The sequence below is a fragment of the Chiloscyllium plagiosum genome, chromosome 5 (genome assembly GCF_004010195.1).
Source record: "Chiloscyllium plagiosum isolate BGI_BamShark_2017 chromosome 5, ASM401019v2, whole genome shotgun sequence".
Lineage (NCBI taxonomy): Eukaryota > Metazoa > Chordata > Chondrichthyes > Orectolobiformes > Hemiscylliidae > Chiloscyllium > Chiloscyllium plagiosum.
In genome coordinates this window covers 84016671-84031381 of record NC_057714.1, presented here as the reverse complement: position 1 = coordinate 84031381, position 14711 = coordinate 84016671, and the positions used below count along the sequence as shown (strand labels likewise).

At 40.0% G+C, this 14711-nt stretch overlaps 1 protein-coding gene across 9 annotated transcripts in view; it reads left to right on the top strand.

Moving 5' to 3' along the window:
• mpp7a (membrane palmitoylated protein 7a) overlaps nucleotides 1-14711 on the top strand; it is a 429268-nt gene that overhangs the window by 384756 nt on the left and 29801 nt on the right. For all 9 annotated transcript variants that reach the window (XM_043690509.1, XM_043690504.1, XM_043690506.1 and 6 more), the window contains 2 exons: nucleotides 7383-7463; nucleotides 14214-14307. In XM_043690509.1, the coding sequence (XP_043546444.1) occupies nucleotides 7383-7463; nucleotides 14214-14307 (175 nt within the window). The remainder of the gene's footprint in view (nucleotides 1-7382; nucleotides 7464-14213; nucleotides 14308-14711) is intronic.

Genomic DNA, 14711 nt, shown 5'->3' with positions numbered 1-14711 from the left:
CTAAGGTAAAAGGTAGGAAGGATGGACTTGGGGGGGGGGCGTTGGGAATGTGCTAGGTATCCAACGCCCCTCCCCCAAGTCCCTCCTCCCTACCTTTTATCTTCGCCTGCTTGGCACACTCTCCTCATTCCTGAAGAAGGGCTCATGCCCGAAACGTCGATTCTCCTGCTCCTTGGATACTGCCTGACCTGCTGCGCTTTTCCAGCAACTCATTTTCAGCTCTGAAGCTGTGGGTGGCACTGCTTTGTCCTCTTTAGGTAGACCTAGCAAGAGTTTGTGGTCCGTTATTATTGACAAATTTACGTCCATAAAGGTATTAGTGGAACTTCATGACTCCAAATATAACTGTAAAACCTTCCTTCTCCCATTTGGGTGTATTTATGCTCTGCATTCGTCAAAAGTCCTGAATGCTTTTGCTAATGGGCATTCCTTGCCATTGGGCCATCTATAACCTAATACTACACTGATGGCATACATGTAACAATACCAGATGTTGCTTGGAGTTATAGTGTACCAATACCTCAGAGGATGACAGCTGTTTCTTCACTTGACTGAAGGCTGTGGCTTGGCTTCATGACTATTTCCAAGGCTGACCCTTTCTTTTAAAGAGTTGCTGCAAAGGTGCCAGGATGAATGCCAGGTTATGTATGAACTTTTCAAAAGTTCACCAACTCAAGGAAAGGCCTAAGCTCCTCTGCTGATGTGGCAGCTAGGGCACCTTCACTTTATCTTCCAATGGGTGTAACCCAGTCTTTTCACCTGTGTAACTGAAGTAGGTCATTTGGGGTGCCTGGAACAGATCTGTTTTCCTTTCTAAGGCATATGCCTGTCTGAGAAAACATCTAAGGACTTTGTCCAAGTTTTCTAAGTGCTTCTTATATTGGTTTCTCTGTCATTAGCACATCATCTCGATAACTGACAACCTGGGGTAGACCTTGTAATATGTTCTCCATCATTCACTGAAAAATTACACAGGCTGACATACCCCAGTGGCAGTCTCATATATTGGTACAATCCCTTATGCATATTAATTGGAGCATACTTCTGGGAATCCTCACTTAACTGCAATTGCAAGTACATGTTCATGTCCAGTTTCATGAAGGACAGCCCCACTGCCAGCTTTGTGTATAAATCCTCTGTGCAAGGGATTGGGTATTTATCCAGCTGTGAAAAACAGTTCACCGTTTGTTTAAAATCCCCACAAAGGTGAACCAACCTGTCGGGCTTCAAAATCAGTATGGTCGGTGCTGCCCATTCTGCAAACTGGACTGGTTTGATGATTTCTTCACTTTCCGGCCTTCTGATTTCAGCCTCTACTTCTGCCCATAAGGCAAATGGCACTGGGTGAGCCTTGCAGAATCGTGGAATTGCTTCCTGGTCAACGTGTAAGGTGGCCTTGACTCCTTTGATCGTCTCCAGACCTTCAGGAAAAATTTCTGGGTATTTAAATAGGACTTAACTCAGGCAGTTATTTTTTCATCAAAAAATGTGGAGCCAATCCAGGTGAAACTTTCTCAACGAATTTTGCCCTATCAAGCTCAAGTCCGAGCCATTTACTACAATCAGTGGTAACTGAACCAGCTCCTCATAATAAACCGGAACTGAAGTTGTACCTTAATCTGTAAAGATTTCCTGGTATAGGTTCACAGTCTAGCCAAGGCCTTGCAGAAACTGAAGGGTGGAATCCAGAGTGAAGCTTGTTAAAGACTGGTTGTGCAATCACTGAAATGGCCATACAGGTATTGACCTCCATTATAAATGGGTGACCATTTAATCAGATGTTTATTTTGATTCTAATTTGGATGTTGCTAAGCAATTTAGCTGTTCCAAACCAGATGTAGGCGGACTTCCCAGAATATGCACTCTCCTGAATACTGGCCTATGAGTTCTCTTAACTCAATTCATGCCTCGTAGGACTTTTTTGCTGTCTCAAGTCTGCATACTGGCAGCAACTACAATGGCTTGACAGTCCAGATCCTGAAGGAAATTTTAACTGTTTAGCCAAGGCTTGGCTTTGTTTTGGGCTTTTGCTGTTGGCTGACCCAGAGACCTCCCCCTGTTCAGAACATATTCTGAGTGAGGCGATGCAATTGCCTTGACTGAAGTGGTATTCCCTAAACTCAGTCGGACTGGTGAGGGTATCCACGTTCATCAGAATACCCTGCAACCCATGCTCCACTTGCCACACTTTCCAATGATAAAGCCAGTTGTCGTGCCTGTTTGAAGTCCAGTTGGACTTCAGTCAGTTGGCACTTTTGCATGGTTACATCATTAATCCCACATACCAAATGGTCCCTCAGCATCTCATTAAGGATTAAACCAAAAGCACATGCCTCTGCCAGTCATCGTAACGAGTCAAAAATTCCAGTATGGATTCTCCTCGTTTTCCAATTGCCGAGTAAAACTGAAAGCATCTCAGAATTGGAGGAGGCTTGGGGTTGTAATATTCCTTAAGTAAATCCATCAACTCTTAAGAGGTTTTAGTATCTGGAACCTCAGGGAAAGTGAGGCTCCTAAAAACTGAAAAAGCTGTGGATCCATAAGTTGACAGAAGAATTACTACTTGCTTTTCATCTGCCCCAATATCATTTGCTTGGGAAAAAGAAATCTTTCTTTCCAAGTACTGGACCCAGTTATCAATGGCAGGATTGAACAAATCAAACTTTCTAAATAATGGCATGATGACAGAAATGCTTATCCCAACTCAAAGACGACTGTTGTGAGTGAACATTTTCAGGATTCTGCCTTTCCCTCATTGCCACTGAAATAACTCCATAGAAACTGGTATCCTATCACCAAGTCACCCTTTATTAATATGTGGAAAGTCCTTGACCCTGATCCAGGTCCGTCAGAGCCAGTTCTCAGAGTGGACAGGATGTCTGACACTCCTGTTTATATCTGTCAGCCAGGGCTTCCTGATTAGGGCTGTTAATCTGATCCAATCAGGGAACTCCTATTCTATGAGGTCCACCTGGCCGACCTTGATACGATCACTCCAGGGACGAGAATGGATAAGTGCTTGGTGTGTGTTGTGTGCACATGATAGGCCGAAAGGCCTTTTTCTATATTGGGAAACTCTGACCTCATTCATGTCTCGTCTTATTCTTTTAAACTCCAGTCAGTGCAAGCCTAAATTACTCAACCTCTTCTCAGAAGAAAATCCTTCTATAACCGTAATAAACCGAGTGAACCTTCTCTGGACTGCCTCCAATTCCAGTATGTTTTTTCTTAGATGAGAGGCCTAAAACTGTCCACAATATGCAAGCCATGGTCTGACTAGCACCTTGTGTAGTTTTAGAACATTTCCCTATTTTTATCCTCCATTTCCTTTGAAATAAAGGTGAACATTCCACTTGCTTTCCGTATAACCTGCTGAACTTGAATGCTTGCTTTTTGTGATTCTTGTGTGAGGACCCCCAAGTCCCTCAGCACTGCAGTTTTCTGCAGTATTTTAATAATATTCGATTCTTCTATTCTTCCTGCCAAAGTCCATAACCGCACATTTTCCCACTTTTTTTTTCCATCTGTTATGTTTTCGCCCACTCACTCAACCTGTCAATATCTCTCTGTAGACTGTTTGTAACATCCACAAACTTGGCGATGGTACATTCAGTTCCACCATCCATCTCATTCATATATATTGTAAATAATTTTGGCCCCAGCAGTGATTCCTGAGGCCTTCCATTAGTTATGGGTTTCCATCCTGAAAGTTCTCCTTTTATCACAACTCTGTCTTCTAGCAGTTAGCAAATCCCATATCTTAATAATAAGTATCTTAATAATAATCTTAATAAACTGCCCTGCATACCAGGGATTCTTATTAAAAAGCCTTATGTACAGTATCTCAAATGCCCCACCTCTTTGCTATTTAAAACCAGTTTTCTAACTTCTTCCAGTCCTAATGAAAGGTCATTGATCTGAAGCATAATCTCCTTTTCTGCCTCCGCAGATGCTACCAGACCCTTTCTGAGCATTTGTCGGGTCTTGTATTTCATTTTTGATTCGCAGTGTTTTGGTCTTTCTTCAACCAATTTATTATAGACTGCTAATAAAACTAATGATGACCTTGACACTATCTTCAAGAAGTAAATAGAAATAGTGATCTGGACTAGCAAGTTACCTTACATAACATTTGTGCTTTAAAAGAGACAGTTATGGCAAAAGAATTCAATTACTGAGAGTGTAGAAGCCATGATTAGTAAGTTTGCTGATGACACTAAAACAGATGTTATTGTGGACAGTGAGGAAGGTTAACAAAAATTGGAGCAGGAGCTTGATCAGCTAGGGAAAAGGGCCAATAAATGGCAAATGGAGTTTAATATAGATAAGTGTGAGGTCTTGCATTTGGAAAGTCAAATCAAGGGAGGATTTATGGTGAATGGTAGGGCCTGAAGGAGTGTAGTGGAACAAAGGGATTTTGGACTTCAGGTTCACCGTTCTCTGAAAGTGGAGTCACAGGTAGACAAGGCAATGAAGAAGGCTTTTGGCATACTGGCCATCATCATTCAGGGTGGTGTATAGAAGTTGGGAAGTTATATTGCAGTTATACAAGATATTAGTGAGACCGCACTTGGAGTATTGTGTTCAGGTTTGGTTACCTTGTTACAGGAAGGATGTTATGAAACTGGAAAGAGTGCAGAAGAAATTTACAAGGATGTTGACTGAACTCAATGGTCTGAGTTATAGGGAGAGGTTGGACAAGTGAGGACTTTTTTCTTTTGAGCCGAGGAGACTGAAAGACAGGGTGGGGGGATCTTTATAGATGTGTTTCACATCATGAGAGGCATGGGTAGGGTGAATGCACTCAGTCTTTTTTTCCCAAGGTTGGGAAATTGAGGATTAGAAGGTATCAGTTTAAGGTTAGAAGAGAAAGAGTAAAAGGGAACCTGAGGGGCAACTTTTACATAGAGGGTGGTATACATATGGAATGAGCTGCGAGCAGAAGTGGTTGAGGTGGGTACACTAACAACATTTGAAAGGCATTTGGACAAATACATGGATAGGAAAGGAAAATGTGCAGGGAAATGGGGTTAGCGTGGATGGGCATTTTGGTTGGCATGGACCAGTTTGGGCCAAAGGCCCTGTCTCCGTGCTGTCAAACTCTATGACTCTACTAAACATTTGCTATTGGTGAGACATCTGTAGTTCCTCAGAGGGATAAATGTATCGTTGAGTGTGGATAAGTTGAATCATCTCAGATTTAAAGAATGAATATCTAAAGCTTACACATTTGGACAATGGGGATACTGTCACTGGATTTTGATGATACACTGTTAAATAGTTCACTAGGTAGGAAAGCCTGTCTTACACCAGGTAGGAAAAGTCTACCATAAGGTATAAATTTGTGTTCAGTGATGTAAGTTGCTCTCTTAAGCAAGCTCTTTGCTTGCTTTTTGAATAGTAGCTGCTTCAGTCTGCTGTATACGTGCCAATGCCATAGTGGGATCAGTGAAGTAGAAACACAAAATTCCCTTGAGATTCAGACCAACACTTGTTCTCTTAATCATATGTACTCCTTTATTTTCTACAGACACAAACGGTTTAGATGAAGTGACATTTTGTTCAATGCAGTCTTAATATTTGGTGGACAACATGTAGACTATAAAATATAATGAACATTGCATAATGCAATCAGTTTGTCTTATGTTTGCAAACCATTGCAAAAATAAAGAACATGTGTAGTCCAGCCCATTTGGGATTCTTAAAGTGGGAGGATTGATTTGCTATACAGTCTGTCCAACTACTCATGATGAGATTACTTCTTCGTTGCAGCCTTTCTGCTGTTTTAGGCAATTCTACAATCATCTTATGCCTTGACTGAATTTAGACATTGGCATTAGTTCTTTAAAAAGTCTCTCTTCTAAAACTAATGGAGTCAAAAGTAGTTGTCAGCATCAAGATAATAGCTTGAACATCATGTAATTAAATTATCTTCCACAGCATGGTATAGTCTGGGAAAGCCACTCTCTTTTTCAGATTAGATTTTTAAACTGTGCACATTATGACAGTTCATTTGAAGGAGAAGCAGCATCTTGATGGTAACAGCATGGAAAGGAACAAGATTCTTGAAGCGCAAGTTTAGAAGTCAATTTAGATTTAACTACTTTACCCAGAGGATAGTGAATGTGGAATGGACTACGCAGGGAGGCCGTCGAACTAGATCCTATGGAAATAATTAAGGATTAGAGAGAGATATTTGAGGGATTTAGGGATTTGAAAGGTACTAGTTTTGGGACCAGCCAGATGTATTGCAGAATCTTTTCCAATTCTGTGCTTTCTTATGTTCCTGAGCACTGGAATCTGAAATAAAAACAGATGATGTTGTAAATGCAGAGATTAGTCATTATCTGAAAACATGTCAGCATTCTCACTGAGGCTCATCATCTGGGCACATTGTCATTCCTCCTTTGTACTCTGAGTTTCAAAATGTTTACATTGCTGTCTGTCTGTTTCAGAATTTTACATTACATTTTACCCAGAATGTAAGACTATCAGGAACCAGCTAAACATTGCATTGTTTTGGTGGTCCTTTGGGATTGAATCTGCACTTTTAAGGGCGAGATGAATATTCTAAGAATGAAGGAACGGTAAAGCTGTCTGACAAGCTTTTTCTGAACATTATTGAACTATTCTGCACACAGCCCAGGAGCCATTAAGAGCTTAAATCTTGCAAAAGTTTGTAAGCTTTCAGTAAGATGTTAGACTTGTTATATATGAATGAAAATGTGTTAGTTACGTTTATGAGCTGTGTTGTTTGATCCACTTTGGTATTACTTAAGCTGCTTCGATAAAGCAGCTAACTGGAGCTTGTTGTGAGTAAGGGTGTGGAAAAGTAATCATTGAAATATTCGTTATGCCAAAAGGGAAATCCTGCACATCACAGATCTTGGTTCAAAGAACAGATTTCTAAATTCAGAAAATTGTTCACTTACTTTTCATAGTACATCAGAATTAAAACATATGTATATGTAAGAGTATTTTAGCACTCAATGGCTGCTTGATTAACACACTACTGGCTCAGTTGGCTGGATGCTGTTTGCAGTGCAGAGTGATTCTCACATGGGTTGAGGTTACCATGAAGCAATTTTCTTCTCACTTCTTCCCTCACCTAAGGTATCGTGACCCTTGGGTTAAATCACTGCCAATCGTCTCTCTCTAAAAAGACTATGGTGACTTTACCTTTTTACCTTTATTGTAAATCAGATAGTAGTACTGCTGAGCTATTTATAACTGTTTTAGTATGAACTTGAATGAAACAGAAGTATTAATCAAGACTTTTATAGTTTCTTACTATTGAACCCTAAGCAAAGAAATATTGGTAGTTCATATTTCTTGAATAATGTTGTTTGAGTTTTATTTTATATCACTGGTTGCTTTTGTAGGCCCTCCAGGAGTTGGGCTGAACGAGCTGAAAAGGAAATTGCTGATCAGTGATTCACAGCACTATGGTGTAACAGTTCCATGTGAGTAAGAGTCACTTGCTATTTTAAACAAAAGTTTAGTATTATTTATATAAAACAAGCAATTACAGTATTGTCAAAATGATTGAAAAAGTTTAATTTACTCAATTTCTTTTATGATCAGGAATGTCTGTTAATGTCTTGTCAGCAACATTTATTTATACCTGGTTTGGGCGCTCAGTGTTGTTATCTATTCTCAATATTATATGCATTTTTCTTCATTCACAGGCTGTGTGCATAACTGGAAAGGCTAACATTTATTACCCCATTGCTAATTGCTCATTGCTTTTGAGAAGGTGGTGATAAGTGTGGCAAGACTGTGCCCTGTAAGAGAGATGTTCTGTGCTGTTTCTCTTGCCGAGATGTGTTGCCAAAGTAGTGCCATAATGTCTCCTCCAGACAGGCAATTGGTAAACAGCTTTGAATTCTCCTGGAGTCGTCTTTTTTAAGACAAAAGAATCATGAGTGGGCAGGATCAGGGTCACAAAGCCCAGGAAGTCTTTTCCTTTTGCTTTCAGTTAGTAAGAAGGTTTCTGCTGCTGCTGAACTAAACATTTGAATTGCCACTTGCTAGAGTGAAGTCTTAGACATTTTAAAAATCAAAAGGGCAGTTTGTGAGAATCATAACGGTTTTCTGAATTGTATTTTTGCCAAAGAGTGTGTTAATGGGATGCTGCTTTTTTTTTGCCAAAATTGACAATTACATTATCATGTTAATTATTTCAATAAAGCTACGGTTACTTTTGTTTTGTATTTAAATTGTGATTTTTAGATTAACGTCTGGTGGTGGACCAATCAAATCACATCTGGAGCACAACACCTTACACTTGCCTTTAAATAAATATAAAACTTGGTTAGGGTCTAGGCTATCTCCTTACCATATTTGTGGGGTGATGAGGGTAGGGGCGCGGGAGGCAGGCTGCTCTACTCTGGACCAGTCTACAACATACAGCAACTTTTCAAATCACTGCAGTCCTTGCTGTATCGATACATGCACAGTGCTGTTGGGGAGGGAGTTTGTGTTTTGATCCATGACAGTTCCGAGTCAGGATGATAAGTGACTTGGAGGAAGACTTACATGTAGTAGTATTTGCACACATTTCCTACCTTTGTTCTTCAAAGCTACTGAGGTCAATTGTTTGGAAAGTGCCATCAAAAGGGCCTTATCTCTGTAGTGCTTTGTGGATGGTGTACATTGCTGCTTCATTGTATTGGTGAAGAGAGTGATTTGTTTGGTGAATGGAATGTTAATTAAGTGGACTGCTTTCTTTTGAATGATATTGAGGTTCTTGAGTAATGTTGGACGAGCATTCTTTCAGACAAGTACGGAGTAATCTGCCACACTGACTTGTGAACTGAAGTTTATATAAAGCAATTGGGGAATCAGGGAGTGAGTCTGCAGAATATGCAGCCTCTGACCTGCTGTAGTATTTGTGTGGTTAATCAGTGTTGATGTTGATGGATGGTATTCAATGATGTTAGTGCCACAGAATCTCATCACTTCCACATAATATTAATTCATGTTTAGCTGGTCATTGGCTGACACTTGTGTGGCATAGGTATTATTTGGGAAGTTGCAAAAAGAACTCAGCATTATTCATCAGCAAGAATTTGCACTTGTGGCATTAGGACAGAGGGAACTCATTGATGAAGCAACAGAAGGTTATTTTGCCTCAGATACTACTGAGGAACTCTTTCAGAAATTCCTGGGGCTGGAATGATTTTCCTCCAGCAACCTTTATCATTTACCTTCATTCCAGGAATTACTCAGCCAGTGGAAGCATTTCCTCATGCCCATAAACTTCAATTTGTTAGGCCTCCTTGCAACACTTGGTAAATTCTGCTTTGATGTCAACGGCAATAACAATCCTATCACCTCTGGAATGAAGCTCTTTGTTCATGTCTGGTCAGAGTCATTACAATGTAGAAGCTGAGTGGTTCTGGCAGAACTAAGACAGTGTCATTCAGTAGATTATTGGTAAACTGGATAACATTATCCATCATTTCTATTTCTGAGAGTAAATGATGGGACAGTAATTAGCAGGATTGGATTTTTCCTTTTTTTAAGTGTGCTAGTGTTGTATTCAAACAGCTTGTCTCGTGATCAATCCAGTTCTGGAAAATAAGTCTTCAGATTTATAGCTGATATGTTATCAGGATCTATCTTCCTTGCTAAGCAGTATGCAGTGTGCTCAGCCAGATCTTGATATTACCTGGAGTGAATTGAATTGACTGAATACCAGCATATGAGATGCCAGATCAATCTCTCAACACTTACTGCTGAAAGTGATAGTAAATACCTCCTCCTTGTTTTACTGCACCCAGGTGACGGGCTCACTCCATTATTGAGGATGGGAAGTTCACTGACTTTCATTTTCAGTTAGGTGCTCAATAGTCCACCACCAGTCAGGACTGTAACGTATAATGACTGTTGATTATTAAATTGATCCATTGGTTGTGGAATTGCTTGCTTCCGTCGACAGCATACTGTGTTTGCCAGTGACCCGTGTCATGCTGGATCATAACGGTGGCACGGTGGCTCAGTGGTTAGCACTGCTGCCTCTCAGCACCAGGGTCCCAGGTTCGATTCCAGCCTCTGGCAACTGTCTGTGTGGAGTGTGCACATTCTCCTCGTATCTGCGTGGGATTCCTCCAGGTGCTCCGGTTTTCTCCCACAGTCCAAAGATGTGCAGGTCAGGTGAATTGGCCATGCTAAATTGCCCATAGTGTTAGGTGCATTAGTCAGAGGGCAGTGGGTCTGGGTGGGTTATTCTTCGGAGGGTCGGTGTGGTCTGGTTGGGCCGAAGGGCCTGTTTCCACACTATAGGTAATCTAATCTAATCTAATAACTTCACTAAGTTGGGCACCTCATTTTTGGTGTGCCTGGTACAACTTTTGTCATGCCCTCCTACGAGCGGGTCCAGTGCAGAGAAGAGCAAGCCGAGGCGATATCAACAAGGTCAGCCCAATGGCGAAACTTGGTGCCGGAGGATCATCAACTTCATCATTGGCTGGGTCCAGTGCTGGCAGCTGTGAAGCAGTGGTGAGAAGACACCAAGGCAACATCGACCATGGCGATAGTCTCTGACATTGGTTTGCTGGGTGCAGGCAATAGTGAAGGTGAATTGGCCCAGCGACTGAGGATTGACAGCTTCAATGTTAATTGGGTCTGGTAAAGCGGTGGTTCTTCTGAGCTGGCTCAACATTCGATAAACTTTCATTTAAGCTATATCTTTTCATTTTCTCTATTTCTTAAACAATCAAAATGATGCCAGATTATGGCAACCAATGAAAGATTTTCACTGGATGTTATTGTATTTCACTATAAAATATATATGACAGTCAATCATTCATTCACATACTATCTTGAACTAGGATTAGCTCACTGGCTTGATACTAATGATGAAGCACGCAGACGGCAGGAGTTCAAGAAGGCAGCTCACCACCACCTTCTCAAGGGTGATTAGGGACCAGCAATAAATGATTCCCACGAGTGAATGTTTAAAAAAAAGTGAGATGTGGTGGGCCATGAAGTTTCAGATTGTCGTGGAATCCTGTTTTGCTGCTGCTGAGCTACCACTGCCAATTTCATGAATTAACTCATTAAAATGTGCTTGTGGTTCCCTGGCAAGAGGCTTATCTCTTGCTTTTAATGGGTTTTGACCTGAGCTTTAGTTTGCTCTCACTTGTCACCACTTTAATGTCATCCTATCAACCATATGACACTTATATAGCATAGTTCTATGACAATGGGATGTTTACTGGCATTAGGTCATGTGTTGTTCCTGTTCTGTGGCACTATTCAAAGACGAGCAGAGAAGTTCTCAGATTGCCACGTATAAAATTTATCTCTCAACTGACATCATGAAAAGCAGATTTTTTGGCCACTTTTCTTTTCATAACTTGGTTGTTGGAAACTCGCTGCATTTCCCTATGTTGTATATCTCATCCCTCTGGCTCTCACCTTTTTACTTTCCATACCAACGCATACTGCCTGATGCCATGTAACCACATCCCTTTACCCCATACCACTTTGCCACCTACACCCCTCTATCCATCCCCCTTGGCCCCTCCTGCTCCATACCACCACATGCCCATTTGTCAAATCTCTTGGTCCCTCCGAACACATGTAACAACCTGAGCCCATGGAGTCAGCTCAAAGATAGGGAGGTTGGTGGGAGAAGGGGTGCAGGGAGTGTGGAAGAAAGCTTGTTGAAGTCCTAGCAATTGCTGGTTGAAGTCCTAGCAGTAGAACAGGATTATTATTTATTTGAGGTCAGTCATCCCAATCCCAGGAGTTCCGCAGGGTAATGTCCTAGGCTGAACCATCTTCAGCTACTTACTGAATGACCTTGTCTACATCATAACCTCAGGAGAGAGGGTCTTTGCTGATGATTACACGATATGCACTACTGCACAATCCATGAATTCTCAGACTTTAAAAAAGCCTATGTTTATATGCAGAAAATCCTGGACAATATCCAGGCACGGGATAACATTTTGCAACTAATGTTATGCCACACAAATGCCAAAAAAATGACCATTTTGAAAAAGAGGGAATTTAATCATCTCCCATGATGTTCAATGACATTAGCATCACTGAGTACCCCTCTTTCACCACCCTGGGTGTTAACGTTGACCAGAAATTGAAGAGGGCCAAACGCATAACTACTGTAGTCAAAAGGACAAGGGTTATCCTGCCTGTTCCATCATTGTCCATGATTGACAAAGCACCAGTTGGGGATTTGATAGAATACTCTCTACTTGCCTGAGTGGGTGCAGCTGCAACAAAATTCAAGAAGCTTGGCATTACCCTGTACAAAAAAGATCATTTTATTTGCCACCCATTGACCGTTTTCACTCCCTTCACCACTGACACACAGTGGCAACATGTGTACCATCTAGAAGATGTGCTCAGTCACTCACTAAGGCTACTACAGCATCATCAATATCCAGGGTCTCTGCCACCTTGAAGGACAAGGACAGAAGATGCATGGGAACACCACCACCGGTAAGCATTCACTATCCTCACTTGGAACTATATTGCTCTAACTGAGTCCAAGTCCTGGCACCACCTGCCTTGCAGTACTGCAGGTGTCACTATGCACAAAGACTGCATTGGTTCAAGAAGGCAGAACACCATCACCTGTTCCAGGATAATAGATACTGGCCCAGTCAGCACCCACTCACCATGCATGCATTAAAAGAAACAGTTTATGCACTTTTTACATATCAACATGCCAACCTTTATGTATCTGTTGCTGTACAAATTAAAACAGAGCTACTTAATTGGCGGATAAGAAGTGTGCAAACTATTCTCTTGTCACTGGTTAACCATGGTAGTTATGTATCCATGTTTAATAGCTCATAAATATTAAGCTAACAAGAATGTAGATTTTTTAACGTCAGGTAAAATCAAGAAGATCCTAATTAATTTTATTCTGATTGCAGGAGATTAACAGCATTTAGGAATTTGCTGAACGATAAGAAACTCAGTCATCCCATCGTAAATTTCCCACTTATTAGAATTGTAGACAATGATCCATTCCAAGAGTGAATTTGTAAAGTCACATTTTTAATTTCAGAGCAAAAGCTAGATGGAGTGATATTTATTTTTCTGGTAGACTTCTGATACTGATTGATAAAACAGTAAAAAGAAACCAGTCAGAGATGGGCAAAATTGCAACTTTTCCATGGTGTAATGAAAATTTGTTGTGCACAATAATTCATCAAAACCTAAAAGCTTCAAGCCAACCTTTAAATGAGGGTCCATTCCAAAACTCATTTTGATTTTCTTGAGCTTTATGACATAAATTTTACAATCCCTATGTCGTGTGCAAGTCTGACATTTTTTTTCCATTATCATTGCACCTCTTGTTACTATCTATTTGTACTGTTAATCACAGGAGAATGGGTTAGCCTGTATAATTTTATACAGGAGCCAGTTCTAATCAAAACATGGTACACTTGCCAGGAAAATTTATGAAATATTTAATGAAATGCAATACTGTCTCTGTGACTTCAAAAAATGTAACCTAGAAGACTTGGGATGTTCAGTGGGAGCAGCAATAATTTTTTTTATGAATTGTGTGTTACAATGTTGAAAAGAAGAGCTTCTTATTGTTTTAGCAAAGGATAGGCTTCAGGTGGAGGAATGATTACACAGTGAATTATTTTTCTTAAATCAGGAAGAGTTTTCTTTCTAAGTATGATATTATACTTTTTTTTCCAGATTTTCAGATTTGTCAGATTTTCATAGCCATCCTGACATTTATAAATTTTACAGGAAAAAACTTTTCAATCAACTGTATAAAATGCCATTCCAATGCCTCACGCTTGGCTTTAAAGTGAATGATGCTGACAAATAAAATGATAGTTTGCCATATTTCTGAAAAGTAACATTGGTGGTAACATTAAAATTAAACAACTTAACATAGCTAGGTTTTCTAATAGCAGTAGGAATAATGCTGGATTTTATAAGGCAATATGTCAATTGTAATTTATTTTAATTTAGAAACTCTCTGGATACAACATTCAGAAATTTTCAAGTGCTTAAATTATGTTTCTGCAGACAGGCCTGATTGCCAAATGTTCCAATAAAACAGAAAAAAGTTAGAAACTTGTTGCTTAGGTTACACTTTTAGCTTCTTTAAAAGCAAATAATATCTATTCTGATACTTTAAACTAATTTTAAACAGCCAGCTGAATATTGGCAGTGCTAAAAATGTTTATTTTTTATGTTTTGTCATCCAGATACAACAAGGCCAAAAAGAAGCCAGGAAACTGACGGAGTGGAATATCATTTTATTTCCAAGCACTTGTTTGAGACAGATGTACAAAATAACAAGTAAGTTGAAAAATGGCACACTCTGTTTCATGCCAACACATCTGGAAAGTTTCAGATGCAGTGATGAAAAGTATCGGAATATATGAACAATAGGTTACTTGGGAAATCAGATCGGCAAGTTGCTCAGGGAGCGAAATGTTACTGTTTTATTCTGTTATCAGACTCTTAAACTTGGCATAACTGTGTTCTTCATGTCATAAACTGGTGCCATGCATTCAAAACCTATTAAGTGAATATTAGAAATAATTTGATCTGTTCTATGAAGTTTTGATGTATATTTGAAGAAGCATTGTATTGCTTAGTTGTACAGTGTATTTTCTGTTTATGCTGCAGATTTTATTTGAACTTATTCCATTGACATCAAATAACTAAAGGCATTTTGTTGCTCTAAATGGCCTGTCTAC